At 48.5% G+C, this 27,196-nt stretch overlaps 1 protein-coding gene across 3 annotated transcripts in view; it reads left to right on the top strand.

Moving 5' to 3' along the window:
- arhgef3 (Rho guanine nucleotide exchange factor (GEF) 3) overlaps positions 1 to 27,196 on the top strand; it is a 140,853-nt gene that overhangs the window by 36,611 nt on the left and 77,046 nt on the right. The window contains exons 1-2 of one of the 3 annotated variants that reach the window (XM_055647532.1): positions 5,986 to 6,062; positions 11,651 to 11,713. In XM_055647532.1, coding sequence (XP_055503507.1) covers positions 6,033 to 6,062; positions 11,651 to 11,713 — 93 coding nt within the window. In that variant the 5' untranslated portion in view covers positions 5,986 to 6,032. Of the gene's footprint in view, positions 1 to 5,985; positions 6,063 to 11,650; positions 11,714 to 27,196 lie in introns of those variants that run through there. The other 2 variants (XM_055647529.1, XM_055647530.1) reach the window with 2 other exon arrangements.

Genomic DNA, 27,196 nt, shown 5'->3' with positions numbered 1-27,196 from the left:
AAGTTTCTATAAGACTATTAAGTTCGTTCGTAATCGCTGCGGTGAAGTTGCCTTGGATAGACGTGCAAGCAAAGTGACCTATGAGGTTTGTTGCCAATGTCTAGAAAAACAAGGAGAGGCCAAGTCACTGGATGGATTTAAGAGAGAGTTAGATAGAGCTCTAGGGGCTAGTGGAGTCAAGGGATATGGGGAGAAGGCAGGCACGGGTTATTGATAGGGGACGATCAGCCATGATCACAATGAATGGCGGTGCCGGCTCAAAGGGCCGAATGGCCTCCTCCTGCACCTATTTTCCATGTTTCTATGTCTATGTAAGTCAATGTAGTTTCGAGTCTATTTGGAAGTTGTGTGGTTTAATAACTGATGGCTGCAGTTCACAAGATAGTGTAGACTTTACTGCAGGATGCACTCTGACTTGGGGTGGCCTGCACAACAGGCAGGTGGAAGATCTGACTTTACTGATTTCAATTATCTAAACTTCCCTCTTTCTTGGCATCAGTCAGTGGAAGTTTTCCCTGCACCTTTGCACCAACTAATCAACAATGTTTCATCAGATGCAGCCCAAAATGCATCTCTCCATTCCCTGCGTATAAAAATCATAGGAGCAGAATTAGGCTATTCTGCCCATCGAGTCTGCTCCGCCATTTTCCTCTTAACTGAGGGTGGCGTGGCGGGTGGAGTTGCTGCCTCACTACGCCAGAGACCCGTGTTCGATCCTGACTACGGGTGCTGTCTGTGTGGAGTTTGCACGTTCTCCCCTTGACCTGCGCGGGTTTTCTCCCGAGATCTTCGGTTTCCTCCCACTTTCCAAAGACGCACAGGTTTGTAAGTTAATTGGCTTGGTGTAAATGTACACTGTCCCTAGCGTGTGTAGGATAGTGTTAGTGTGCGGGGATCGCAGGTCGGTGTGGGCTGAAGGGCCTGTTTCCACGCTGTATCTCTAAACTGAAATAAACCTAATTCTCTTGCCTTCTCCCCATGCCCATATACCTCTTTAAAAGCCTCTTAAATGTCACTATCATATCTGCCCCCACCACTTCCTCCCGCAACAACCCACCACCCAAAAATAAACCTGCCCCCAACATCTCATCAACTTTCCCCTCTCGCCTCAACGTACACTCTGCAATCTTTTTTTTTCATTTTCACTCTGGGTGGAAAAGCTTCTGACCATCACCCGACCTCCGCCTCTATTATGAAGTTGGTTTTAATTGCTTAATGCTTGGATATAGACCTGTGACATAAACCAGATGAAATCTTCTCTACTGAACCTGTCTAAACAAATGACATTTTTCAGGCATAATGATCTGTGCATGTTGTGCAAGGTCATGCCCAGACCATCGACATGGTTCTACTTACACAAAAAAGCTGGAGAAACTCAGCGGGTGCAGCAGCATCTATGGAGCAAAGGAAATAGGCAACGATTCGGGGCCGAAACCCTTGGGAAATAGGTAACTTTTCGGGCCGAAACCCAAGGGTTTCGGCCCGAAATGTTGCCTATTTCCTTCGCTCCATAGATGCTGCTGCACCCGCTGAGTTTCTCCAGCTTTTTTGTGTACCTTCGATTCTCCAGCATCTGCAGTTCCCTCTTAAAGACATGGTTCTACTTGTTGCCTGTGTGACAAAGCAATCAAAATGAGAACATCTATAAATATATATTCATGCATTGTCTTTCCGCTGACTGGTCAGCACGCAACAAAAGCTTTTCATTGTACCTCGATACACGTGACAACAAACAGAACTGAACCAACTCACGCACACACACACACACACACGCACACACGCACGCACATGCACACACATCCGCACACACACGCACACGCATGCACACACATACACGCGCATACGCACACACACGCACACACACACCCACACACACACACACACACACACACGCACACACACATTCACACACACACACACACGCATACACACACACACCCATCCCCCCCCCACACACACACACACGCGCACGCGTGCGCGCGCACACGCACACGCACGCACACGCACACGCACACACACACACACACACACGCACACACGCACACACACACACACGCACACACACACACACACACACGCGCACACACACACACACACACACACACACACACACACACACACACACACACACACACACACACACTGTGTGTTCTCCCAGTAAGTGGGTTTGATGTTGCATTCCAGCAGCAGGTATATGAAGAAGCCATCAGCTTTGCAGAGCTCTAGAGAATGCTGCAACTTTTCCTGTACACTTGGGGCATAAGCAAAGCAATATTATATTTATTTATCTAGCTTATTTTATTCTATTATTTTTTAATTTATTCTTTAATTTACTTTCATTTAATATAATCAAAATTAATTAATTAGATGACGCTACAGACCAAACCCATGGTAACACACCCTCCACCATCGTACAAAACCACCGAATTATCTAAGACTACATTATCAAATATCTATAATGCGATGCTTCTTAAGTATACGTTCCACCCCCGCGGTGCCCGGCGATCCCGGAAATCCCCCAGGGTGCCCATGGACAGTGCGTAGTCAATAGACAATAGACAATAGGTGCAGGAGTAGGCCATTCGGCCCTTCGAGCCAGCACCGCCATTCAATGTGATCATGGCTGATCATTCCCAATCGTTCCTGCCTTCTCCCCATATCCCCCAACTCCGCTATTTTTAAGAGCCCGATCTAGCTCTCTCTTGAAAGTATCCAGAGAACCTGCCTCCACCGCCATCTGAGGCAGAGAATTCCACACTCACAACTCTCCGTGAGAAAAAGTGTTTCCTCGTCTCCGTTCTAAATGGCTTACTCCTTATTCTTAAACTGTGTGGCCCCTGGTTCTGGACTCCCCCAACATTGGGAACATGTTTCCTGCCTCTAGCGTGTCCAAACCCTTACTAATCTTATATGTTTCAATGAGATAGCGTCTCATCCTTCTAAAGTCCAGAGTGTACAATCCCAGCCGTTCCATTCTCTCAGCAAATGACAGTCCCGCCATCCCGGGAATTAACCTTGTAAACCTACGCTGGGCTCCCTCAATAGCAAGAATGTCCTTCCTCAAATTAGGGGACCAAAACTGCCCACAGTACTCTAGGTGTGGTCTCACTAGGGCCCTGTACAACTGCCCTCTCCAATACTACGCGGGCATAACACAGGGCACGCTTCCGCCTGGCGCTGTGACTCGCGGATGACCAGCTTGGCCAGGCCAGGCCGAGGGGCAACACAACCAGGAAGCAATGTCAATACTTTGAGTAAAGGTTATAAAAGCAGAAATAGGTGGGAATCGGTGACCTGAGTCAGCTGAGAAATGCCTTCCATTTGATCAAACGCAGGAACTGAAAATTGCAGATTATGTCATCACTGAGTACATGATGCATCATTGTCACAAGTAGAAGCTTATCAATATTCTATCCAATAAGCAATTTGGGACGAGCCCCCTTACATGTGGCGTGTGCTTCCATTTGAGGCATGTACCGGAAATGTGTAAGGGGACACAGAGTAACGCTGGAGTAACTCAGAGGGTCACCTATCCATGTTCTCCACAGATGCTGCCTGACCCGCTGAGTTACTCCAGCACTCTGTGAAATGTCACCTATCCATGTTCTCCACAGATGCTGCCTGACCCACTCAGTTTTGGTGCAGCAGCATCTATGGAGCTAAGGAAATAGGCAACGTTTCGGGCCGAAATCCTTCTGGAAATAGGCAACGTTTCGGGCCGAAACCCTTATGGGTTTCGGCCCGAAACGTTGCCTATTTCCTTAGCTCCATAGATGCTGCCTGACCCGCTGAGTTACTCCAGCACTCTGTGAAACGTCACCTATCCATGTTCTCCACAGATGCTGCCTGACCCGCTGAGTTACTCCAGCACTCTGTGTCTACCTTCGGTAGTTCCTTTCTACACAAACTTCAACTCTTTTTGAATTATTTATTCAATATTTAAGGTACATTTTGATTATTTATGTAATTTTTGATACATAATATTAATTTCCACTTCCTGTGGGATTGGACTACAGTGGGATTACCAGATGATTTTGGTGAATTATGTCAGATTGTTATCAATTGACCACTTGACTTGGACAACATGGGCACGTCGGGCTGAAGGGCCTGTACCAGTGCTATATGACTATGAATGCAAGACTGGATATAGAGTACAAAACTGTCTTAAAGAAATAAATCTATTTACCTCCAGTATGTTTATCTCCTTGGTCCCAGAAGTGCCTTCTATTACTGTATAGGGTTAGTGTCTGTTGTATATAGTATAGGATCAAACTACAGAACACACTGGACTCAATCCCATCTCTTCTGCCATTCAGAGTTAAGGGATTTCAACCTTAAACCAGTTGTTCTACACAATGTTATTTACTCCAACAAAATAAAGAAACAGCCACAAATATATGCAGATGCAGGTGTACAAGAAAAGGCATGAAGTGCTGGAGTAACTCAGCGGGTCAGGCAGCATCTGTGGAGAACATGGATAGAAAGATAGAAAATAGGTGCAGGAGTAGGACATTCGGCCCTTCGCGCCTGCACCGCCATTCAATATGATCATGGCTGATCATCCAACTCAGTATCCCATCCCTGCGTTCTCTCCATACCCCCTGATCCCTTTAGCCACAAGGGCCACATCTAACTCCCTCTTAAATATAGCCAATGAACTGTGTGGCCTCAACTACCTTCTGCGGCAGAGAATTCCAGAGATTCACCACTCTCTGTGTGAAAAAGGTTTTCCTCATCTCGGTCCTAAAAGATTTCCCCCTTATCCTTAAACTGTGACCCCTTTCACAGGTGACGTTTCACAGAGTGCTGGAGTAACTCAGCGGGTCAGGCAGCATCTGTGGAGAACATGGATAGGTGACGTTTCACAGAGTGCTGGAGTAACTCAGCGGGTCAGGCAGCATCTGTGGAGAACATGGATAGGTGACGTTTCACAGAGTGCTGGAGTAACTCAGCGGGTCAGGCAGCATCTGTGGAGAACATGGATAGGTGACGTTTCACAGAGTGCTGGAGTAACTCAGCGGGTCAGGCAGCATCTATGGAGCTAAGGAAATAGGCAACGTTTCGGGTCGAAACCCTTCCGGGTTTCGGCCCGAAACGTTGCCTATTTCCAGAAGGATTTCGGCCCGAAACGTTGCCTATTTCCTTAGCTCCATAGATGCTGCTGCACCATAACTGAGTGGGTCAGGCAGCATCTGTGGAGAACATGGATAGGTGACGTTGCACAGAGTGCTGGAGTAACTCAGCGGGCCAGGCAGCATCTGTGGAGAACATGGATAGGTGACGTTTCGGGTCAGGCCCCTTCTTCAGACAGCGACTGGAGAGAGAGATTAAAGATACAGCAACTTTAAAGTAGGCTGCTCAGTACAGTGTTTCGGAAGGAACTGCAGACACTGGTTTAAACCGAAGATAGACACAAAGTGCTGGAGTAACTCAGCGGGACAGGCAGCATCTCTGGAGAGAAGGAATGGGTGAAGTTTCGGGTCGAGACCCTTTTTCTGGATTTAAGAGAGAGTTAGATAGAGCTCTAGGGGCTAGTGGAGTCAAGGGATATGGGGAGAAGGCAGGCACGGGTTATTGATTGGGGACGATCAGCCATGATCACAATGAATGGCGGTGCTGGCTCGAAGGGGCCGAATGGCCTCCTCCTGCACCTATTTTCTATGTTTCTCCAGTTTGAAGAAACGTCACCCATTCCTTCTCTCCAGAGATGCTGCCTGTCCCGCTGAGTTACTCCAGCATGTTGCATCTATCTTCATGTTCAATATAGATTGTCGGCAGTAATCGCATTTCCACAATTACGGTGTACCTGGCAGCCCGCGGCAATTACATTACTGGCTTCTGCAGAGATACTGATGGCCAGATATGTGATAGGCTGCTGCCTGACTTCCTGTTGTTGCTTGCGTCTGGCGGTGGGTGATGAACAGCCGGTGCAAGGCAGGGGTAGCTCGATGCTGCAAACGCAACCTCACGTCCTCAGCTCCAGGTTGCTGCTGCTGCTGCTGCTGCTGCTGTAAACACCCACAACCTCCCTCATGGTGTGGTGCTGCCTCTTTATGTATCAGGTAGGTAAAACAGCGTGCCTTCAATGCTGCCGGCTGGACATGCCATTGTTTAGTACCAGGAGCCTTGCAGGTGGGACAAGCTGCAGAGCTCCAGTCTGGAGAAGGATCTCGACCTGAAACGTCACCTATCCATGTTCTCCACAGATGCTGCCTGAGCCCTGCAGAGTTACTCCAGCACTCTGTGAAACGTCACCTATCCATGTTCTCCACAGATGCTACCTGACCCTGCTGAGTTACTCCAGCACTCTGTGAAACGTCACCTATCCACGTTCTCCACAGATGCTGCCTGACCCGCTGAGTTACTCCAGCACTCTGTGAAACGTCACCTATCCATGTTCTCCACAGATGCTGCCTGACCCGCTGAGTTACACCAGCACTCTGTGAAACGTCACCTATCCATGTTCTCCACACATGCTGCCTGACCCGCTGAGTTACTCCAGCACCTCAGACAAAAGTGCTGGAGAAACTCAGCGGGTGCAGCAGCATCTATGGAGTGAAGGAAATAGGCAATGTTTAGGCAGTTTCGCTGAATCCCTTGGGAAATAGGCAACGTTTTGGGCCGAAACCCGAGGGTTTCGGCCCGAAACGTTGCCTATTTCCAGCACTGTGTGTCTCTTTGCAGATGGAATAACTTCTGAAAGGATCTTTGGTTGGTATACCTCAGCGGGCTAAGTCGCAAACTTACCCCCAGGATCGTCAAGCTTGGATCAGCTAGCCATCGCAGTTTGACCTGGCTTATTGATGTTGGCAATGTCTTCAAGACTCCAGCAGACTGGTGATTGCACGTCGCAGTGGGGTGCCCTGCAAGTTGTGCAAAATGTGTGACTTAAACATGTTTAGCAAGCGACCTATTCTGGGAAAGAAACGCTAACAAACGGAGGAAATGCTGACAATAAACTTTGAAATAATTCCGAGCATTCACCAGGGATAAGGCAGCGAGCGGTGCGTTATGTTTATTTGCTGAGAACAGGAACTCTCAAGGTTCTTGCTCACTGCAGCACCTTCTGTGGTTTAGCTCTGCGACTCCTAGATTAGTCACTTTTCTGTCTGGGATGCATCTTGTAATTTTGCACTTTTAACGACATTCGTATCTCTGGCAGATATTTGTGTAGATGCAGCAGTTTCATTGTGCGACTTTGACAATACGTTTTACTCTTAGCTGGAAACCAAAGGCAGCAAAGTATTGTAATACTCATCGGAATTTGTAATGACAGTCCGATATTATTGTCTTAAGGGGTTGTACAGGCTAGATGCAGGAAGATTGTTCCCGATGTTGGGAAGTCCAGGACAAGGGGTCACACCTTAAGGATAAGGGGGAAATCCTTTAAAACCGAGATGAGAAGAACTTTTTTCACACAGAGAGTGGTGAATCTCTGGAACTCTCTGCCGCAGAGGGTAGTCGAGGCCAGTTCATTGGCTATATTTAAGAGGGAGTTAGATGTGGCCCTTGTGGCCAAGGGGATCAGAGGGTATGGAGAGAAGGCAGGTACGGGATACTGAGTTGGATGATCAGCCATGATTATATTGAATGGCGGTGCAGGCTCGAAGGGCCGAATGGCCTACTCCTGCACCTAATTTCTATGTTCTATGTCTACAGTGGAAGCTTGGATAGGTAGAAGATGATAAGAATATTCTATGAGATTAGGTTAACAGCAGTTGAAGTCGAATGTGAAAATCACAGTTTAGTTTATTGTCACGTGTACCGAGGTACAGTGAAAAGCTCTTTGTTGCGCGCTAACCAGTCAGCGGAAAGACAATACGTGATTACAATCGATCTATTTACAGTGTATCATTGCATGATAATGGAATAATGTTTAGTGCAAGGTAAAGCCAGCAAAGACCGATCAAAGATTTCAAAAGATAGTTAGATTTAGCTCTTAGGGCTAAAGGAATGTTAAAATTGTACAAGGCATTGGTGAGACCAATTCTGGAGTATGGTGTACAATTTTGGTCGCCTAATTATAGGAAGGATGTCAACAAAATAGAGAGAGTACAGAGGAGGTTTACTAGAATGTTGCCTGGGTTTCAGCAACTAAGTTACAGAGATAGGTTGAACAAGTTAGGGCTTTATTCTTTGGAGCGCAGAAGGTTAAGGGGGGACTTGATAGAGGTCTTTAAAATGATGAGAGGGATAGACAGAGTTGACGTGGATAAGCTTTTCCCACTGAGAGTAGGGAAGATTCAAACAAGGGGACATGATTTGAGAATTAAGGGACAGAAGTTTAGGGGTAATATGAGGGGGAACTTCTTTACTCAGAGAGTGGTAGCTGTGTGGAATGAGCTTCCAGTGAAGGTGGTGGAGGCAGGTTCGTTTTTATTATTTTTAAATAAATTGGATAGTTATATGGATGGGAAAGGAATGGAGGGTTATGGTCTGAGCGCAGGTATATGGGACTAGGGGAGAGTAAGTGTTCGGCATGGACTAGAAGGGTCGAGATGGCCTGTTTCCGTGCTGTAATTGTTATATGGTTATATGGAATCAAGGGATATGGGGAAAAACAGGAACGGGGTACTGATTTTAGATGATGACCAGCCATGATCATATTGAATGGCAGTGCTGGCTTGAAGGGCCGAATGGCCTACTCCTGCACCTATTTTTTAATGTTTCTATGTTCTATGTTCTAAAGTTAGTGCGAGGGTCAGATGCAGGAATCTGGAACCCGTTGTTTTATGAAGGAACTGCAGATGCTGGTTTAAACCGAAGATAGGCACAACATGCTGGAGTAACTCAGCGGGACAGGCAGCATCTCTGGAGAGAAGGAATGGGTGACGTTTCGGGTCGAGACCCTTCTTCAGTCGGGCCATTTACAGTGTGTAGATACATGATAAGGGGATAACGCTCAGTGAATGGTAAAGCCAGCAAAGTCCGATCAAAGATAGTCCAAGCATCACCAAACGTAACCATACGGTTATATTTCTCAAATGCGTCATATATTCTAGAACTATAGGGATGAGAAGTCACTGTAACGACATTGCTGTCACGTGGCATGCTTCCTTTTATGTAAAGTCACACAACTCGGAAACAGGCCCTTCGGCCCAACTTGTCCGTACCAACCATCTAAGTTAGTGCCCCATCTAAGTTAGTCCCATTTGTCCACATTTGGCCCATAACGCTCGAAGCCCATTCCTATCCATGTACCTGTACAAGTATCTTTTAAATGTTGTTATAGTACCTGCCTCAACTACCTCCTCTGGCAGCTCGTTCCATATTCACAACACCCTCTGTGTGAAAATGGTGCCTTTCATGTTCTGATTAAACTATGACCCTCTCACCTTAAACCTAAATCCTCTGATTTGAGATTCCTCGAACTCAGTAAATGATTCTGTGCATTTACTCTAAGTTCATTATTGTCACGTGTACCGAGGTACAGTGAACAGCTTTGTCCTGCAGGCTGTCCAAGCAGACCAGAGAGGACTGTAGGTAAATACAATCGTCAAACTCCAGTCCAATAGGTAGAGCAAAGGGGAAGATACAGAGGTGCACAAAAATGCTGGTGAAACTCAGCGGGTGCAGCAGCATCTATGGAGCGAAGGAAATAGGCGACGTTTCGGGCCGAAACCCTTCTTCAGACTGATGGGGGGTGGGGGGGAGAAGGAAGGAAAAAGGGAGGAGGAGGAGCCCGAGGGCGGGGGGATGGGAGGAGACAGAGTGCAGGATATAGTTCTCAGCGTTGTAGCGCATCAGTTCCACAGACAAAGCCCAATGTCCGCAATGGGGTAGAGGTGAATCGGACAGTGCACTAGCTTATGGAAGGAGCGTTCAGAAGCCTGATAACAGAGGGGAAGAAGCTGTTCCTGAGTGTGGGGGTGCGCGCTTTCAAGCTTCTGTACCTTCAGCCGGACGGGAGCGGGGAGAAGAGGGAATGTCCGGGGTGGGACAGGTCTTTGATGATGTTGGCTGCTTTTCCAGGGATGTGTTAGGTGTAGCTGGAGTCAATGGTAGGGAGTCTGGTTGGTCTGATGGACTGGGCTACATCTACAAACCTCTTATTCCGTTTGGGGAGTCTGCACCCCGGGGGCATGAACATCGAATTCTCCCAATTTTGTTAGTCCTTGCTGTCTCCTCCCCTTCCTCAGCCCCCCTGCTGTCTCCTCCCATCCCCCAGCCTTCGGGCTCCTCCTCCTTTTCCCTTTCTTGTCCCCCCCCACCCCGGCCCCCGATCAGTCTGAAGACGGGTTTCGGCCCGAAACGTTGCATATTCCCTTCGCTCCATAGATGCTGCTGCACCCGCTGAGTTTCTCCAGCTTTTTTGTGTAATCTACAAACCTCTGGTCTTTGGCAGAGCTGTTGCCAAACCAAGCTGGGGGGAAGCTTGCAAACCAAGGGGGGGAAGGCAGATACGTTCATGGTGTTTAAGAGGCTTTCAGACAGGCACATAGATACGGAGAGATTTGGATCACGTGTGGGCAGAGATTAGCGTAACTTGACTTTATGTTCAGCAGAGACATTATGGGCCGAAGGGCCTGTTGTCGACCTGTACTGTTTTTGGTGATATGTTATCGCTGAATCTTCTGTCTGGTTCGAGACATGCTGCAGTGGTTTGCGTCTACTTTTGACTTCAGTCATTTCCTTCATCACCTTTGTCCTGTTTTATACGTTTATTTCCATGTTGTGGCTGCAACTGTGGTCACTGTTTCCTACCATAGTCAAAACTGCAGCTTCAATTCCTATTTTGTTCAGAGGCAATTGAGAGAGTCTCACAACACGGAAACAGGCCCTTCAGCCCATTTAGTCTGCACTGATCATCAAGCACCTATCTAAACAAAGACACAGAGTGCTGGAGTAACTCAGCGGGTCAGGCAGCATCTGTGGAGAACATGGATAGGTGACGTTTCACAGAGTGCTGGAGTAACTCAGCGGGTCAGGCAGCATCTATGGAGCTAAGGAAATAGGCAACGTTTCGGGCCGAAACCCGTAAGGGTTTCGGCCCGAAACGTTGCCTATTTCCAGAAGGATTTCGGCCCGAAACGTTGCCTATTTCCTTAGCTCCATAGATGCTGCTGCACCATAACTGAGTGGGTCAGGCAGCATCTGTGGAGAACATGGATAAGTGACGTTTCACAGAGTGCTGGAGTAACTCAGCGGGTCAGGCAGCATCTGTGGAGAACATGGATAGGTGACATTTCACAGAGTGCTGGAGTAACTCAGCGGGTCAGGCAGCATCTGTGGAGAACATGGATAAGTGACGTTTCACAGAGTGCTGGAGTAACTCAGCGGATCAGGCAGCATCTGTGGAGAACATGGATAGGTGACATTTCACAGAGTGCTGGAGTAACTCAGCGGATCAGGCAGCATCTGTGGAGAACATGGATAGGTGACGTTTCAGGTCAGACTGCTCGACTGAAGAGGTGTCCCTCCGGTCTGAAGAGAGGCCGGATCCAAAACATCACCTATCCATGTTCTCCAGAGATGCTGCCTGACCCGCTGAGTTAGACAAGGGCCTGTTCCCGTGCTGTATCTCCAAACTAAACTATAAGAACATTAAGTTAACAGCTTCACTGTGTCTCTGTGTCCAGTGCAGTGTTGCCGTGCTTGGTTACAGCTCATTATTCATCTCACTGGTCTTGCTTGTTCTTTTTGGTTTCAGAAGAAACGGAAACAGAGAAAGAAAGATGAAGATTCGCTGAGTCTGTGCAGCCTCGACGGAAATGTAAGCAGAGTTTTCATCTTTAAGTTGATTAGCCAAATCTCTTCGGATCTTACTCATTCCAAGGAAACAAAAAGGGTGGTAGCACTGCTGGGCAGGTTGGCCACAAGTTGAACGATGTACAAGCGATACTTGTCACTGTACGCGGTGGGAGAGACTCATAGCGGCCCAAATTGCTCATGTCAACCAAGATGCCCCATCTACATTAGTCCCACCCGCCTGCGTTTGCCTCTAAACCTTTACTCTCCATGTATTTGTGCTAATGTCTTTTAAACGTTGAGGTGGTACTTGAGGTGAGGTGTCTGAACGTTGAGGTGTCTGAAGAAGGATTTCGGCCCGAAACGTCGCCTATTTCCTTCGCTCCATAGATGCTGCTGCACCCGCTGAGTTCCTCCAGCAATTTTGTGTACCTTTGAGGTGGTACTTGCCAGAATGTGAAGCAAGCCTGGTGCTTACCTGCCAGGTACAGCCAGCAAAATGACCAGAGAGAGTGACCTTGGGCGCTCGTGGGCCAAGCATTGACCGGGAGGCTAACGGACCGCTGGTGAATGGATTCCTCTCAACTCGAGAACTGTTTGTTTTATGTAACAGTTCTCAGTAACGGAAAATCCCGACAGAACTTGTTTCAGAGTGAACTTCCGTTGAAGGTGGGAGAGAGATGTTGGTCCAGGGGGTCAGCTTGGTAGAGGACCCTTTTGATTTGTGGACATTACACGGAAAATCCGTTTAATGTCTTTGGTACAATAGACAATAGACAATAGGTGCAGGAGTAGGCCATTCAGCCCACCGAGTCCGTGCCGACCAGCGATCCCCGCACACTAACACTATCCTACACACACTAGGGACAATTTGTACATTTATACCAATTAACATACAAACCTATACGTCTTTGGAGTGTGGGAGGAAACCGGAGCACCTGGAGAAAACCCGCACAAGTCACAGGGAGAGAGAATGGTAAAACTCCGTACAGACAGCACCCATAGTCGGGATTGAACCCGGGTTTCTGGCGCTGTGAGGCAGCAACTCTACCGCTGCTCCTTACAGCCAGTGCCCACTGCTCCCTCTCCTTGGCAAACCCTTCTGTGCCTGCACTCCGCAAAGTGGTGACCTTGGAGTGTTGGCACGATAAGTTAATAAATGATCGGAGCAGAATTAGGCCATTCGGCCCATCAAGTCTACTCCGCCATTCAAGCATGGTTGACCTATCTGCCCCTCTCAACCCCATTCTCCTGCCTTCTCCCCATAACCCCTGACACCCGTACTGATCGAGAATTTATCTGTCTCTGCCTTACAAATATCCACTGACTTGGCCTCCACAGCCGTCTGTGGCAATGAATTCCACAGATTCACCACCCTCTGACTAAAGAAATTCCTCCTCATCTCCTTCCTAAAGGAATGTCCTTTAATTCTGAAGCTGTGCCCTCTAGTCCTAGACTCTCCCACCGATATATGTTCTTGACATTGCTGAACAGGGTGATACGGTGGCGCAGCGGTAGAGTTGCTGGCTTGCAGCGCCAGAGACCCGGGTTCGATCCTGACCACGGGTGCTGTCTGTACGGAGTTTGTACGTTCTCCCTGTGGGGTTTTTTCCGAGATCTTCAGTTTCCTCCCATACCCCAAAGGCATAGAGGTATGTAGGTAGAAGGTACACAAAGTTGCTGGAGAAACTCAGCGAGTGCAGCAGCATCTATGGAGCGAAGGAAATAGGCGACGTTTCGGGCCGAAACCTTTCTTCAGCCCTTCTGGGGGGTGAGGGGGAGAAGGAAGGAAAAAGGGAGGAGGAGCCCGAGGGCGGGGGGATGGGAGGAGACAGCTCGAGGGTTAAGGAAGGGGAGGAGACAGCAAGGGCTAGCAAAATTGGGAGAATTCAACATTCATGCCATCAGGATGCAAGCTGCCCAGGCGGAATATGAGGTGCTGTTCCTCCAATGTCCGGTGTTGCTCACTCTGGCAATGGAGGAGACCCAGGACAGAGAGGTCGGATTGGGAATGGGAGGGGGAGTTGAAGTGCTGAGCCACCGGGAGTTCAGGTTGGTTATTGCGGACTGAGTGGAGGTGTTCGGCGAAACGATCGCCCAACCTGCGCTTAGTCTCCCCGATGTAAATCAGCTGACACCTAGAGCAGAGGATGCAGTAGATGAGGTTGGAGGAGATATAGGTGAACCTTTGTCACACCTGGAACGACTGCTTGGGTCCTTGAATGGAGTCGAGGGGGGAAGTGAAGGGACAGGTGTTGCATTTCTTGCGGTTGCAACGGAAAGTGCCCAGGGAGGGGGTGGTACGGGAGGGAAGGGAAGAATTGACAAGGGAGTTGCGGAGGGAGCGGTCTTTGCAGTAGGTGAATGCAGTAAAATCCCTCTAACTGACTAATATTGATTCTTCTCAGATTCCATCTGCAATGCTTTTTAAACAATGGTTATGCTGCTTACTGAACTGTCGTGGTGATATACACCAAAGTATTGCAACCTATGAATCATAATTGATTTGTCAAACTTTGGAAACAAGTTAAAGAGCTGGTAGTGTAAAGGAATCTTCATATGAGTAGAGGGGAGATATCCAGTGTTGAATTGTGGATGTGATCCTGGATCGATGCATGCCGCAGACTCAAGGGCCTGTCCCACTTGCGTGTCCTTGGCACCCAAATTACGCAACCTTGTGGTCGCGTTGAGGCGTACGGGCATCGTGTAGCCGCGCGGGGCCGGTCCCACTGAAAAGCGCGGAGGGGAATGTAGTTGTGCGAGACATCTCGCGGGGCTCCAAAATTTTTGTAGCGAACGAAATCTTCGCGCGCCAACGGCCTGTCACGTAATTGACGGCGAAAGTGGGACAGGCCCAAGACTCTGGTGCGATGCAACGTCTCACCTCCAACAGCAGCAGAAGCAGGTAAACGATCGCCGAACTCGGCCTGGTGCTCACGGCCGTGGCGGTCCGGATCCGCCCCCACTTCTATTCCCAGAGCGGGGCCAATACGATTGCAGCTAGACTCAAAATGCTGGAGTAACTCAGTGGGACCGGCAGCATCCATGGAGAGAAGCAATGGATGAAGTTTCGGGTCAAGACCCTTCTTTCAGACTGAAGAAGGGTCTCGACACGAAACGTCACCCATTGCTTCTCTCCAGAGATGCTGCCGGTCCCGCTGGGTTACTCCAGCTTTGTGTCCATCTTCAAATGACCGCACGCGCTCCAGACGGCCGTGTGTACGCATGTAATCGCGCCCGACCTTCGCTGGACCGTCGCTCCTCAACGCGACCACGAGGTTGCGTAATTTGCGTGCCAAGGACACGTAAGTGGGACAGGGGTGGGACTTTGTGTAGACCAGCTTCCTGCCCACCTCCCGCTCACACCATTGACCTATATCTGAGTCACATAGGTTTCTGTGATGTTATGTGGGTGTAATCTATCTATGCCCATTTGTGGTCAAGTCACATAGATCTTCCTTATAGCAACGCAGTTCATTTCAGCTCCTTTCTGGAGGATGCTCATTAAAATGCACCCCTCTCACCTGCTCCGTTCTTCAAATGTAACAATGGCTGTTTTCAATATTGAAAACAGAAACAGCAGCCAAAGATTCCCGTGAGCAGAATCCACCATTCAAGTTTAGTTTCAGTTTGGCATTGGAACAGGCCCTTCGGCCCAGCTCGTTCATGCTGTCCAAGATGCCCCATCTAAGTTAGCAGCCCTAGTTGCCCACGTTTGGCCTCCTACATCCTTCCAATCCGTGTCCTTGTCCGAGTGTCTTTTAAACATTACAGTCATACCTGCCTCAACTACCCCCTCCAGCAGCTCGTTCCATACACCCACCACCCTTTGCATTAACCTACGCTGCACTCCCTTAATAGCAAGAATTAAGTTGGAGTAACTCAATGGGAACCCTTCTGGTTCTCGATTCCCCTACTCTAGGTAAGAGACTCTGTGTATCTACCCGATCGAATCCTCTCATGATTTTGTACACCGCTAAAAGATCACCCCTCATCCTCCTGCGCCCCAAGGAAAAGATTCCCAGTCTGCTCAACCTCTCTCTCCCTGTAGCTCAGACCCTCGAGACCTGGCGACATCCTCGTGAATCTTCTCCGCGCCCTTTCCACATTACCGACACAGGCTCCGCACTCTTTGCAGCTGAGGTTTCTTGAACTTGTTCCTGAATTGACTTGTATGTAGCGCACAATACTACAGTATTGTTGGTTGTTAGTAGCAGCAGTATCATTTCTCCCGCTTCCAATCTGCAGTTTGATTGTTGCATAACTGGCCTCAATGTCAACGCAAGGCGATGATGAATGAGGGGGGGTGACACTGCCGTGTGTGCCTGCCCTAGACTGGAAACAGTATCCCCCCTGGTCCCATTAAATCCTGCACTCGCTGCTCATTATAACGGCTTTGTGGAGAATACATGTATTGTGGGCAATTCTGTGAATTGTGGTCTTGTAACTTGTTAATATCGGTGAGTCTTCACAGAATATGCCGAGAGAATGGAGCGGCTGGGCTTGCACACTCTGGAGTTTAGAAGGATGAGAGGATATCTTATTGATACATATAAGATTATTAAGGGTTTGGACACACTAGAGGCAGGAAACATGTTCCCGATGTTGGGGGAGTCCAGAACCAGGGGCCACAGTTTAAGAATAAGGGGTAAGCCATTTAGAACGGAGACGAGGAAACACTTTATCTCACAGAGAGTTGTGAGTCTGTGGAATTCTCTGCCTCAGAGGGCGGTGGAGGCCGGTTCTCTGAATACTTTCAAGAGAGAGCTAGATAGGGCTCTTAAAGATAGCGGAGTCAGGGGATATGGGGAGAAGGCAGGAATGGGGTACTGATTGGGGATGATCAGTCATGATCACATTGAATGGCGGTGCTGGCTCGAGGGGCCGAATGGCCTACTCCTGCACCTGTTGTCTATTGGCTATAATATTGGCAAGAGTCGGCAGTCAGAGGAAACTTTCACCCATTGGTTTGGGCTGATGTCAAAGTTGGATCTCAGACTAAAGCAACTTTCTGTTTCGAAGGTAGACACAGTGTGCTGGAGTAACTCAGTGGGTCAGGCAGCATCTGTGGAGAACATGGATAGGTGACGTTTCACAGAGTGCTGGAGTAACTCAGTGGGTCAGGCAGCATCTGTGGAGAACATGGATAGGTGACGTTTCACAGAGTGCTGGAGTAACTCAGTGGGTCAGGCAGCATCTGTGGAGAACATGGATAGGTGACGTTTCACAGAGTGCTGGAGTAACTCAGCAGGTCAGGCAGCATCTGTGGAGAACATGGATAGGTGACGTTTCACAGAGTGCTGGAGTAACTCAGCAGGTCAGGCAGCATCTATGGAGCTTAGGAAATAGGCAACGTTTCGGGTCGAAACCCTTCCGGGTTTCGTCCCGAAACGTTGCCTATTTCCAGAAGGATTTCGGCCCAAAACGTTGCCTATTTCCTTAGCTCCATAGATGCTGCTGCACCATAACTGAGTTAGGGGAAAGTCAGGTCAGGTCCCGTGACTGTCAGTCTGAAGAAGGGTCTCGATTTGAAACAACACCTATCCATGTTCTCCGCACAGATGCTGCATGACCCGAATTACACCAGCACTCTGTGAAATGTCACCTATCCATGTTCTCCAGAGATGCTGCCTGACCCGCTCAGTTACTCCAACACTCTGTGAAACGTCACCTATCCATGTTCTCCACAGATGCTGCCTGACCCGCTGAGTTACTCCAGCACTCTGTGAAACGTCACCTATCCATGTTCTCCACAGATGCTGCCTGACCCGCTGAGTGACTCCAGCTTTTTGCGTCTTTCCTCCAGTACTTCCCGACACACACATTCTTCTTTCAATGGAAGTTGAAATCTGAGGGGCAACTCTAGAAAGCTGGAGGGGCAACATGTTCACACAGAGGGTGGTGGGTATCGGTGCTGGAATCCTGAACATAATGTACTGGAGGAACTCAGCGGGTCAGCCAGCATCCATGGAGGGAGTGGACACATGATGTTTCAGCTTGGAACCCTGTTCATTCATGGTTTAGTTTAGTTTAATGATACAATAGACAATAGGTGCAGGAGTAGGCCATTCGGCCCTTCGAGCCAGCACCGCCATTCAATGTGATCATGGCTGATCATCCACAATCAGTACCCTGTTCCTGCCTTCTCCCCGTATCCCCTGACATTAAAATCTTATACATTGTGGAAACAGGCCCTTCAGCCCAACGAGTCTGTGCTGGCCAGCGATCCCCGTGCCCTGGTACCTTCCAACGCAGCAGAGACCATTTACAATTTTTTTACTGAAGCCAAATTAACCGCAAATCTGCACGTCTTTGGAGTGTGGGAAGGATCCGGAGCGCCCGGAAAAACCCACGTGGTTCACAGGGAGAGCGTACAAACTCCATACAGACAGCGCCCGTGGGCAGGTTGGAACCCGGGTCTCTGCCGCTGTAAGGCAGCAGCTCAGTAGGAAACATTTGCCACTTGTATCAGAGTGGGGTGGGTGGTTATAACTTGTCATGCAGGGGCTTTCCTGGAGATATGGGTGAAATGTTGCCTTTGGTTTAAACAGCAACCCCGCCAGGCGAGGGGGAATTTGTATTTGCGGCTTTGTGTAGACCAGCTTCCCACCCACCTCCTGCTTACACCATCGGCCTATACCTGAGTGGCAAAGGCTTCTGCGATGTTATGTGGGTGTAATCTATCTATGCCCATTTGTGGTCAAGTCACATAGATCTTCCTTATGGCAACGCGGTTCATTTCTGTTCTGCTCATAAATTTACCTCCATCACTTGCTCCGTTTTTTGAAAACGGTTGTTTTCAACATTGAAAAAAGTAAATAGCAGCCACAGATTCACATAAGCCATGTCCACCTTTCCATAGACAATAGGCAATAGGTGCAGGAGGAGGCCATTTGGCCCTTCGAGCCAGCACCGCCATTCAATGTGATCATGGCTGATCATCCCCAATCAGTACCCTGTTCCTGCCTTCTCCCCATCTCCCCTGACTCCGCTATCTTTAAGAGCCCCATCTAGCTCTCTCTTGAAAGTATCCAGAGAACCGGCCTCCACCGCCCTCTGAGGCAGAGGATTCTTTCAGTGTCTGAAGAAGCTTCTCGACCTGAAACGTTACCCATTCCTTCTCTCTAGAGGCGCTGCCTGCCCCGCTGAGTGACTCTGGCATTTTGTGTCTATCTTCGGTGTAAAGCAGCATCTGCAGTTCCTTCCTGCTCCTACGTACCTCTGAATGGATGTCAATAGTGTGGCTGTGGTTACGTTACCATTGGGCAAGTGCAGTTGGCTGTTGGCTGCATTGAGATGTTACTCTTCACAATGTGGCGCAGTGTGTCGGTGTAATCTGTACACGTGCGTTTAACTCTGCTGCCTGAGCCGTTTCTTAAAACACATTGTTCACCCCCCCGATCTTGCTCCCGAACAATTAGCAGTGAATCAGCCGTGCGGGTATCAGGAACAAGAGATTCATTCAGACAGGAACGGGCTGACTTCCTCCTTAACACAGTGATCTGAGGTTTTCCACCATCAATCATTGCCCACCCACAGTACAGCCTACCTATTGTAGCTCTGCAAGGGGCTGGAATCATTGGTCACCACAATCAGGAGGCCTCTCTAAACCCACACACTCTGACAAACAGACCTGAATGACTATAGGGTGATTTCACCAAATGTCAAATGAGCGTAGATCGTAGAGGCATCTTTAACTTACTTTTGATGAAATTCAGCGAGCAAACGCGATAATTCCCGATATTTTGGATCTTTAAATCTCCACGGCAAATGTCCGCTGTTCACTTCCGTTGTTTTACACCTTCAGTTCCCTCTTGTAATTACCTTACTTTCTATCTTTTTTTTTGCCTGAAAATTTAGGTCGCTGTGCTTCACGGTCACCCCCCCGACTAGCACAGAAAATTTCAGCTCAAAAATCGGCCGTTTTCCATGTTTTTAACGGGTGGGAAAGTGCGTGTTTCCCCATTCACTAACATGTACCGAATTGACATATGTCCTCCAGTTAAAATTTTCGGTCACGTGAGGGGGGATCTACGCTCATTTGACATTTGGTGAAATCACCCTATAGGCAAAAGGATTTGATCCCGACTACCCGTGCTGTCTGTACGGAGTTTGCACGTTCTCCCCATGACCTGCGGGGTTTTCACCTGGATTTTCGGTTTCCTTCCACACTCTAAAGACGTGCAGGTTTGTAGGTTAATTGGTTTTGGTACAAGTGTAAATTGTCCCTAGTGTGTGTAGGATAGTGTTAATGTGCGGGGGTCGCTGGTCGGCACGGACCCGGTGGGCCGAAGGGCCTGTTTCCGCGCTGTATCTCTAAACTAAACCAAACTACAGACCCAGATGCCCAGCAGTGGTTGCTAAGGCAACGTAAATCTCACATCAACTCTCACATGCACCCTGTATCTTTGACACAGATATGTGTCCCTGCTAGAGGCACGGTTTATTCTGTGAGTCTAATGAACAACCAGTGTGAATGTAGCACACAAGGAACTGCAGGTGATGGTTCCTGCCAGAGATAACTCAGCGGGTCAGGCAGCATCTGTGGAGAACATGGATAGGTGACGTTTCACAGAGTGCTGGAGTAACTCAGCGGGTCAGGCAGCATCTGTGGAGAACATGGATAGGTGACGTTTCACAGAGTGCTGGAATAACTCAGTGGGTCAGGCAGCATCTATGGAGCCAAGGAAATAGGCAACGTTTCGGGCCGAAACCCTTCCGGGTTTCGGCCCGAAACGTTGCCTATTTCCAGAAGGATTTCGGCCCGAAACGTTGCCTATTTCCAGAAGGATTTCGGCCCAAAACGTTGCCTATTTCCAGAAGGATTTCGGCCCAAAACGTTGCCTATTTCCTTAGCTCCATAGATGCTGCTGCACCATAACTGACAGAGTTGTGAGTCTGTGGAATTCTCTGCCTCAGAGGGCGGTGGAGGCCGGTTCTCTGGATGCTTTCAAGTGAGAGCTAGATAGAGCTCTTAAAATTAGCAGTCAGGAGATATGGGGAGAAGGCAGGAACGGGGTACTGATTGGGGATGATCAGCCATGATCACATTGAATGGCGGTGCTGGCTCGAAGGGCCGAATGGTCTACTCCTGTATCTATTGTCTGTTGTCTATTGTCACCCGTTCCTTCTCTCCAGAGATGCTGCCTGTCCCGCTGAGTTACTCCAACATTTTGTGTCGATCTTCTGTGTAAACCAGCATTGCAGTTCCTCCCGACACAAAAAAGGCACAGGGTGCTGGAGTAACTCAGCGGGTCAGGCCGCAGACCGCGGCTTCAGGCTGATTTTAGGCCGTGTCCGCGCTGTATCTCTGCAGTAAAGAGTTTAGAAGCCAATAGACAATAGGTGCAGGAGGAGGCCATTCGTCCCTTCGAGCCAGCACCGCCATTCAATGTGATCACGGCTGATCATCCCCAATCAGTACCCCGTTCCTGCTTTCTCCACATATCCTCTGACTCCGCTATCTTTAAGAGCCCTATCTAGCTCTCTCTTGAAAGCATCCAGAGAACCGGCCTCCACCGCCCTCTGAGGCAGAGAATTCCGTAGACTCACCACTCTGTGAGAAAAAGTGTTTCCTCGTCTCCGTTCTAAATGGCTTACTCCTTATTCTTAAACGGTGTGTTGGTTCTGGACTCCCCCAACATCAGGAACATGTTTATAGCCTCTAGCGTGTCCGAACCCTTAACAATCTTATATGTTTCAATGAGATATCCTCTCATCCTTCTAAGCTCCAGAGTGTACAAAAATCAAAAATACTTTTTGATCCCTATTAATTTCCGGGTAATAATGTCCTGAGCAGGTATTGACTTGTGGGAGCAGCCCGATAATGTTAAGAATAGAACTGACATGAAACCTATACTTAGGAAGAGGAAAGGCATGGTGACGTTGTGTAGCAGCCTATTGTTTGTGCTGCAGGCCCCAGGCTCCCTGAGGAAACATTCATATCCTTTACCTGTTGTTAGCTACAGAACCCGCTGCACCAGCAACTTGACCGCCCATCTGTTCTCCACTCTTTACTTTTATGTATTTTACAAATGCGCCTGATTGCCGATTAAAGTTTTAGTTTAGAGATACAGCGAGCAAACAGGCCCTTTGGCCCACCGTATCCGCGCCGACCAGCGACCCCCTCGCACTAAAGGGCCTGTCCCACTTGCAGGCAATTGCATACGTTTGGCGCGACCAAACAGAAGCGGAGTTCACGCTAAGTTCGCCGTGAAGTCATTTGCGTCATGTTTACCAATCAGCTGGGCAGGAGGCGGGCCGACTGAATTTAGGCGTCGCACGGTATCGGGCGGTGACGTCATCGCGCAACGCCACGCGCTAGGAGTACGCTGTCAAGACGCTGCGTACGACCGCAATGCGCCTGCGTGCCGACAGGCCGTTGCCGCGCGGAGATTTCGGACACTGTCATATTTTCGGAGCCCCGCGCGAAGTCCCACTGAGTTACTCCAGCACTCTGTGAAACGTCACCTATCCATGTTCTCCATAGATGCTGCCTGACCCGCTGAGTTACTCCAGCACTCTGTGAAACGTCACCTATCCATGTTCTCCACAGATGCTGCCTGACCCACTCAGTTATGGTGCAGCAGCATCTATGGAGCTAAGGAAATAGGCAATGTTTCGGGGCCGAAATCCTTCTGGAAAAAGGCAACGTTTCGGGCCGAAACCCTTATGGGTTTCGGCCCGAAACGTTGCCTATTTCCTTAGCTCCATAAATGCTGCCTGACCCGCTGAGTTACTCCAGCACTCTGTGAAACGTCACCTATCCATGTTTGGTTTTCTGTATTAATTTTAAGGGCCTGTCCCACTTACCTGTCGTTGGCACGCAAATTACGCGACCTCGAGGTCGCGTTGAGGCACACGGCATCGTGTGGCCGCGCTGAGAAGCGCGGAGGGGTATGTAGTTGTCCGCGATATCGCGCGGCGCTCCGAAATCTTTGTAGCGAACGAAATCTTCGCGCGCAAACGATCGCCGAACTCGGCCTGGGGCTCACGGCCGTGGCGGTCCGGATCCGCCCCCACTTCTCAACTCCCAGAGCGGGGCCAAGAAAATTGAAGATGGACACAAAATGCTGGCGTAACTCAGCGGGACCGGCAGCATCCATGGAGAGAGGGAATGGGTGACGTTTCGGTTCAAGACCCTTCTTTCAGACTGAAGAAGAGTCTCGACACGAAACGTCACCCATTGCTTCTCTCCAGAGCTGCTGCCGGTCCCGCTGGGTTACTCCAGCATTGTGTCCATCTTCAAATGACGTCACGTGCTCCAGACGGCTGTGCGTACGCATGTAATCGCGCGCGACCTTCGTGGAAAACGTCACGCCTCAACACCAAGACACGTAAGTGGGACATGGGCTTTGCTTCTTGGAGAGTATAATGTGGTGTACAGAAAGCATGCGTCTCCTTATATGCCTGCTACATTTTGAGTGCTTACACTTACAACAAGCAGGTCTTTCTCCTGTTGATTTTCTATGCAAGTCTGTTCTGCTGGGGAGTTTAATTGGGATTTATTTTTCGTTGCTGTTTGTAGTTTTTATATTCCGTGCCCTCAATAATATTACGTGTTATTCTGTGCATTGCTGCACTCTGCACACAAGTTACCCCATTGTGTCTCCTCCATTACACCACCAGGAATTATGGAAAACATACTCCGTTTATTAAGCATGAAAATTCATCTATTGGCTATAATATTGTCAAAAGTCGGCAGTCAGAGGAAACTTTCACCCATTGGCTTGGGCTGGTGTCAAAGTTGGATCTCAGACCAAAGCAACTTTCTGTTTCGAGTCTATCTATCCGTCTATCTATCCGTCTATCTATCCGTCTATCTATCCGTCTATCTATCCGTCTATCTATCCGTCTATCTATCCGTCGTCTATTAATCTATCTATCTATCTATCTATCTATCTATCTATCTATCTATCTATCTATCTATCTATCTATCTATCTCTGGAGAACATGGATAGGTGACGTTTCAGGTCGGGACCCTTCTTCAGATCAGTTTTGATATAAAACAAAGCAAAATAAAGATATTTCATTGGAGAAACATTTTAATGGATGGACATAGATCACGTGCAGGCAGTTGAGGGTTGTGGACTGTGGATTGTGGATTGTAGGGGCAGTTCCAGTGCTGGACTCTTCTGTGCTACTCTGGTTTGGAGTATGACCTCTCAGAGTTGGGGAAGCGAGCACCAGGTCTCGTGCAGTAGAGAATGTGTAGTCTTACAAGAATGATCCCAGGAATGAGTGGGTTAACCTATGATGAGCGTTTGTCGGCACTGGGCCTGTACGCTGGAGTTTAGAAGAATGAAGGGGGGACCTAATTGAAACGTACAGAATAGTGAAAGGCCTGGATAGAGTGGATGTGGAGAGGATGTTTCCACTGATGGGAGAGTCTAGGACTAGACTAGGGTCACAGCTTAAGGATAAGGGGGAAATCCTTTAAAACCGAGATGAGAAGAACTTTTTTCACACAGAGAGTGGTGAATCTCTGGAACTCTCTGCCGCAGAGGGTAGTTGAGGCCAGTTCATTGGCTATATTTAAGAGGAGTTAGATGTGGCCCTTGTGGCCAAGGGGATCAGAGGGTATGGAGAGAAGGCAGGTACGGGATGCTGAGTTGGATGATCAGCCATGATCATATTGAATGGCGGTGCAGGCTCGAAGGGCCGAATGGGCTACTCCTGCACCTAATTTCTATGTTTCTATGTTTCTAGAGGTCACAGCCTCAGAATTAAAGGATGCTCCTTTAGGAAGGAAATGAGGAGGAATTTCTTTAGCCAGAGGGTGGTGGATCTGTGGAATTCTGCCACACAAGGCTGTGGAGGCCACAAGTCAGTGGATATTTTTTAAGGCAGAGATAGATAGATTCTTGATTAGTGCGGGTGTCAGAGGTTATGTGGAGAAGAATGGGGTTAGGAGGGAGATTTAGGTCAGCCATGATTGAATGACGGAGTAGACTTGATGGGCCGAATGGCCTAATTTGTTCCTATTACTTATGTCCTTATGATCCTGGCCGCTCCCTCTCCCCTCTCCCATCGGGCAAAAGATGTAGAAATATGAAAACGCATAGCTCCAGATTCAGTTACAGTTTCTTCCCAGCTGTTATCAGGCAACTGAATCATCCCACTACAACCAGGGAGCAGTGCTGAACTACTATCTACCTCATTGTTAATCCTCTGACTATCCTTGATCGGACTTTGCTGGCTTTACCTTGCACTAAACATTATTCCCTTCTCCTGTGTCTGTACACAGTAAATAGCTTGTTTGTAATCATGTATTGTCTTTCCGCTGACTGGATGACACGCAACAAAAGCTTTCACTGTTCATCGGTATATGTGAACTGTAATCTGTAACTGAAGATAGACACAAAACGCTGGAGTAACTCAGCGGGACAGGCAGCATCTCTGGAGAGAAGGAATGGGTGAAGCTTTCTTCAAACTGAAGAAGGGTCTCGACCCGAAACGTCACCCATTCCTTCTCTCCAGACATGCTGCATGACCCGCTGTTACTCCAGCTCTCTGTGAAACGTCACCTATCCATGTTCTCCACAGATGCTGCCCGACCCGCTGAGTTACTCCAGCACTCTGTGAAACGTCACCTATCCACGTTCTCCACAGATGCTGCCTGACCCACTCAGTTATGGTGCAGCAGCATCTATGGAGCTAAGGAAATAGGCAACGTTTCGGGCCGAAATCCTTCTGGAAATAGGCAACGTTTCGGGCCGAAACCCTTATGGGTTTCGGCCCGAAACGTTGCCTATTTCCTTAGCTCCATAGATGCTGCCTGACCCGCTGAGTTACGCCAGCACTCTGTGAAACGTCACCTATCCTTGTTCTCCACAGATGCTGCCTGACCCGCTGAGTTACTCCAGCACTATGTGAAACGTCACCTATCCATTTTCTCCACAGATGCTGCCTGACCCGCTGAGTTACTCCAGCACTGTGTGAAACGTCAACTATCCATGTTCTCCACAGATGCTGCCCGACCCGCTGAGTTACTCCAGCACTTTGTGTCTTTTTTTTTGTTCACCAGTATCTGCAGTTCCTTGTGTCACCTTCAACATTCAATGTGTTTGATATTAGTTGAGCTGGATGTTACATTAATAATCACTATTTCGTGCCTTCTGGTCCTTCAATGACCAATTATCGTATATCGAGGAGCCTTCAGCTGCAAGTTCCTTCCACCAGAGTCGCACCATTCTAGATCATTGCTGTAGGGCAGGGAGTCAACAGGCAGGTATCTGCAACGTAGATGCAGACAACATTTTATCTGTCCTGGCTGCAAATTCCAACACCCTTTTAAGTCAATAAAATTAATATTATCCTTTTGCCACATTAAATTAAATTACATGTTTCATCAGCCACAGATGGCCACATTTTTGCATTTGCACGCTAAGCTATCACTTTGACTCATAAAGCCTGGGACATATTTGGCGTTTAAAATGCCCCAGTTGTGTGAAAAATGTGTTGTACAGAACATTGTGTCTGTTCGAGATAAAGCATGTAAACGGCATCAACATGTGACGATTAAGTTTCACGAGAGCTGACATTGAAAGGCAGGGACCAGCAATACTAAACTCCTTTCTCGGGCTGGCCATCCATCGTTCAAGATTCAAGAAATTTATTGCCATTCAGATTCAGATTCAGATTCAGATTGAATTTTAATTGTCATTGTCAGTGTACAGTACAGAGACAACGAAATGCATTTAGCATCTCCCTGGAAGAGCGACATAGCAAACGATTTGAATAAATAATAATAAGTGTCCGGGGGGGGGGGGGGTGGTGATTGGCAGTCACCGAGGTACGTTGTTGAGTAGAGTGACAGCCGCCGGGAAGAAGCTGTTCCTGGACCTGCTGGTTCGGCAACGGAGAGACCTGTAGCGCCTCCCGGATGGTAGGAGGGTAAACAGTCCATGGTTGGGGTGAGAGCAGTCCTTGGCGATGCTGAGCGCCCTCCGCAGACAACGCTTGCTTTGGACAGACTCAATGGAGGGGAGCGTGGAACCGGTGATGCGTTGGGCAATTTTCACCACCCTCTGCAATGCCTTCCGGTCGGAGACAGAGCAGTTGCCATACCATACTGTGATGCAGTTGGTAAGGATGCTCTCGATGGTGCAGCGGTAGAAGTTCATGCCATGTCAACAAGTTGATAGGAATGTGTCTTGGTTCACTCTCAGACAGATACAATACAGTACAATACAACCACCACATACACCACAATAAATAATACAGACAATACCATACGTAGGACAATATATAGGAAGGACAGTGCCCAGCAGCGTCATATTAAGCGTTAGTGCAAGTGCAAAAGAAAGTGCAAATTGTTTAGTGCAAATTCAAATATCTGATGGCTTGGAGGTAGGTGCTGTCTCTGAAGCGAGATGTTTTACTTTTAATGATTCTATATCTCCTTCCTGATGGGAGGAGATTAAAGAGGTAATGTGTGAATCTGTAATAAGTTAGGTCTTTATTCTCTGGAGCGCAGAAGGTTAAGGGGGGACTTGATAGAGGTCTT

The sequence above is a fragment of the Leucoraja erinacea genome, chromosome 16, assembly GCF_028641065.1.
Source record: "Leucoraja erinacea ecotype New England chromosome 16, Leri_hhj_1, whole genome shotgun sequence".
NCBI classification, from domain to species: domain Eukaryota; kingdom Metazoa; phylum Chordata; class Chondrichthyes; order Rajiformes; family Rajidae; genus Leucoraja; species Leucoraja erinaceus.
Note: the sequence above shows the minus strand (reverse complement) of the source record. Positions and strands in the feature narration are given on the sequence as shown.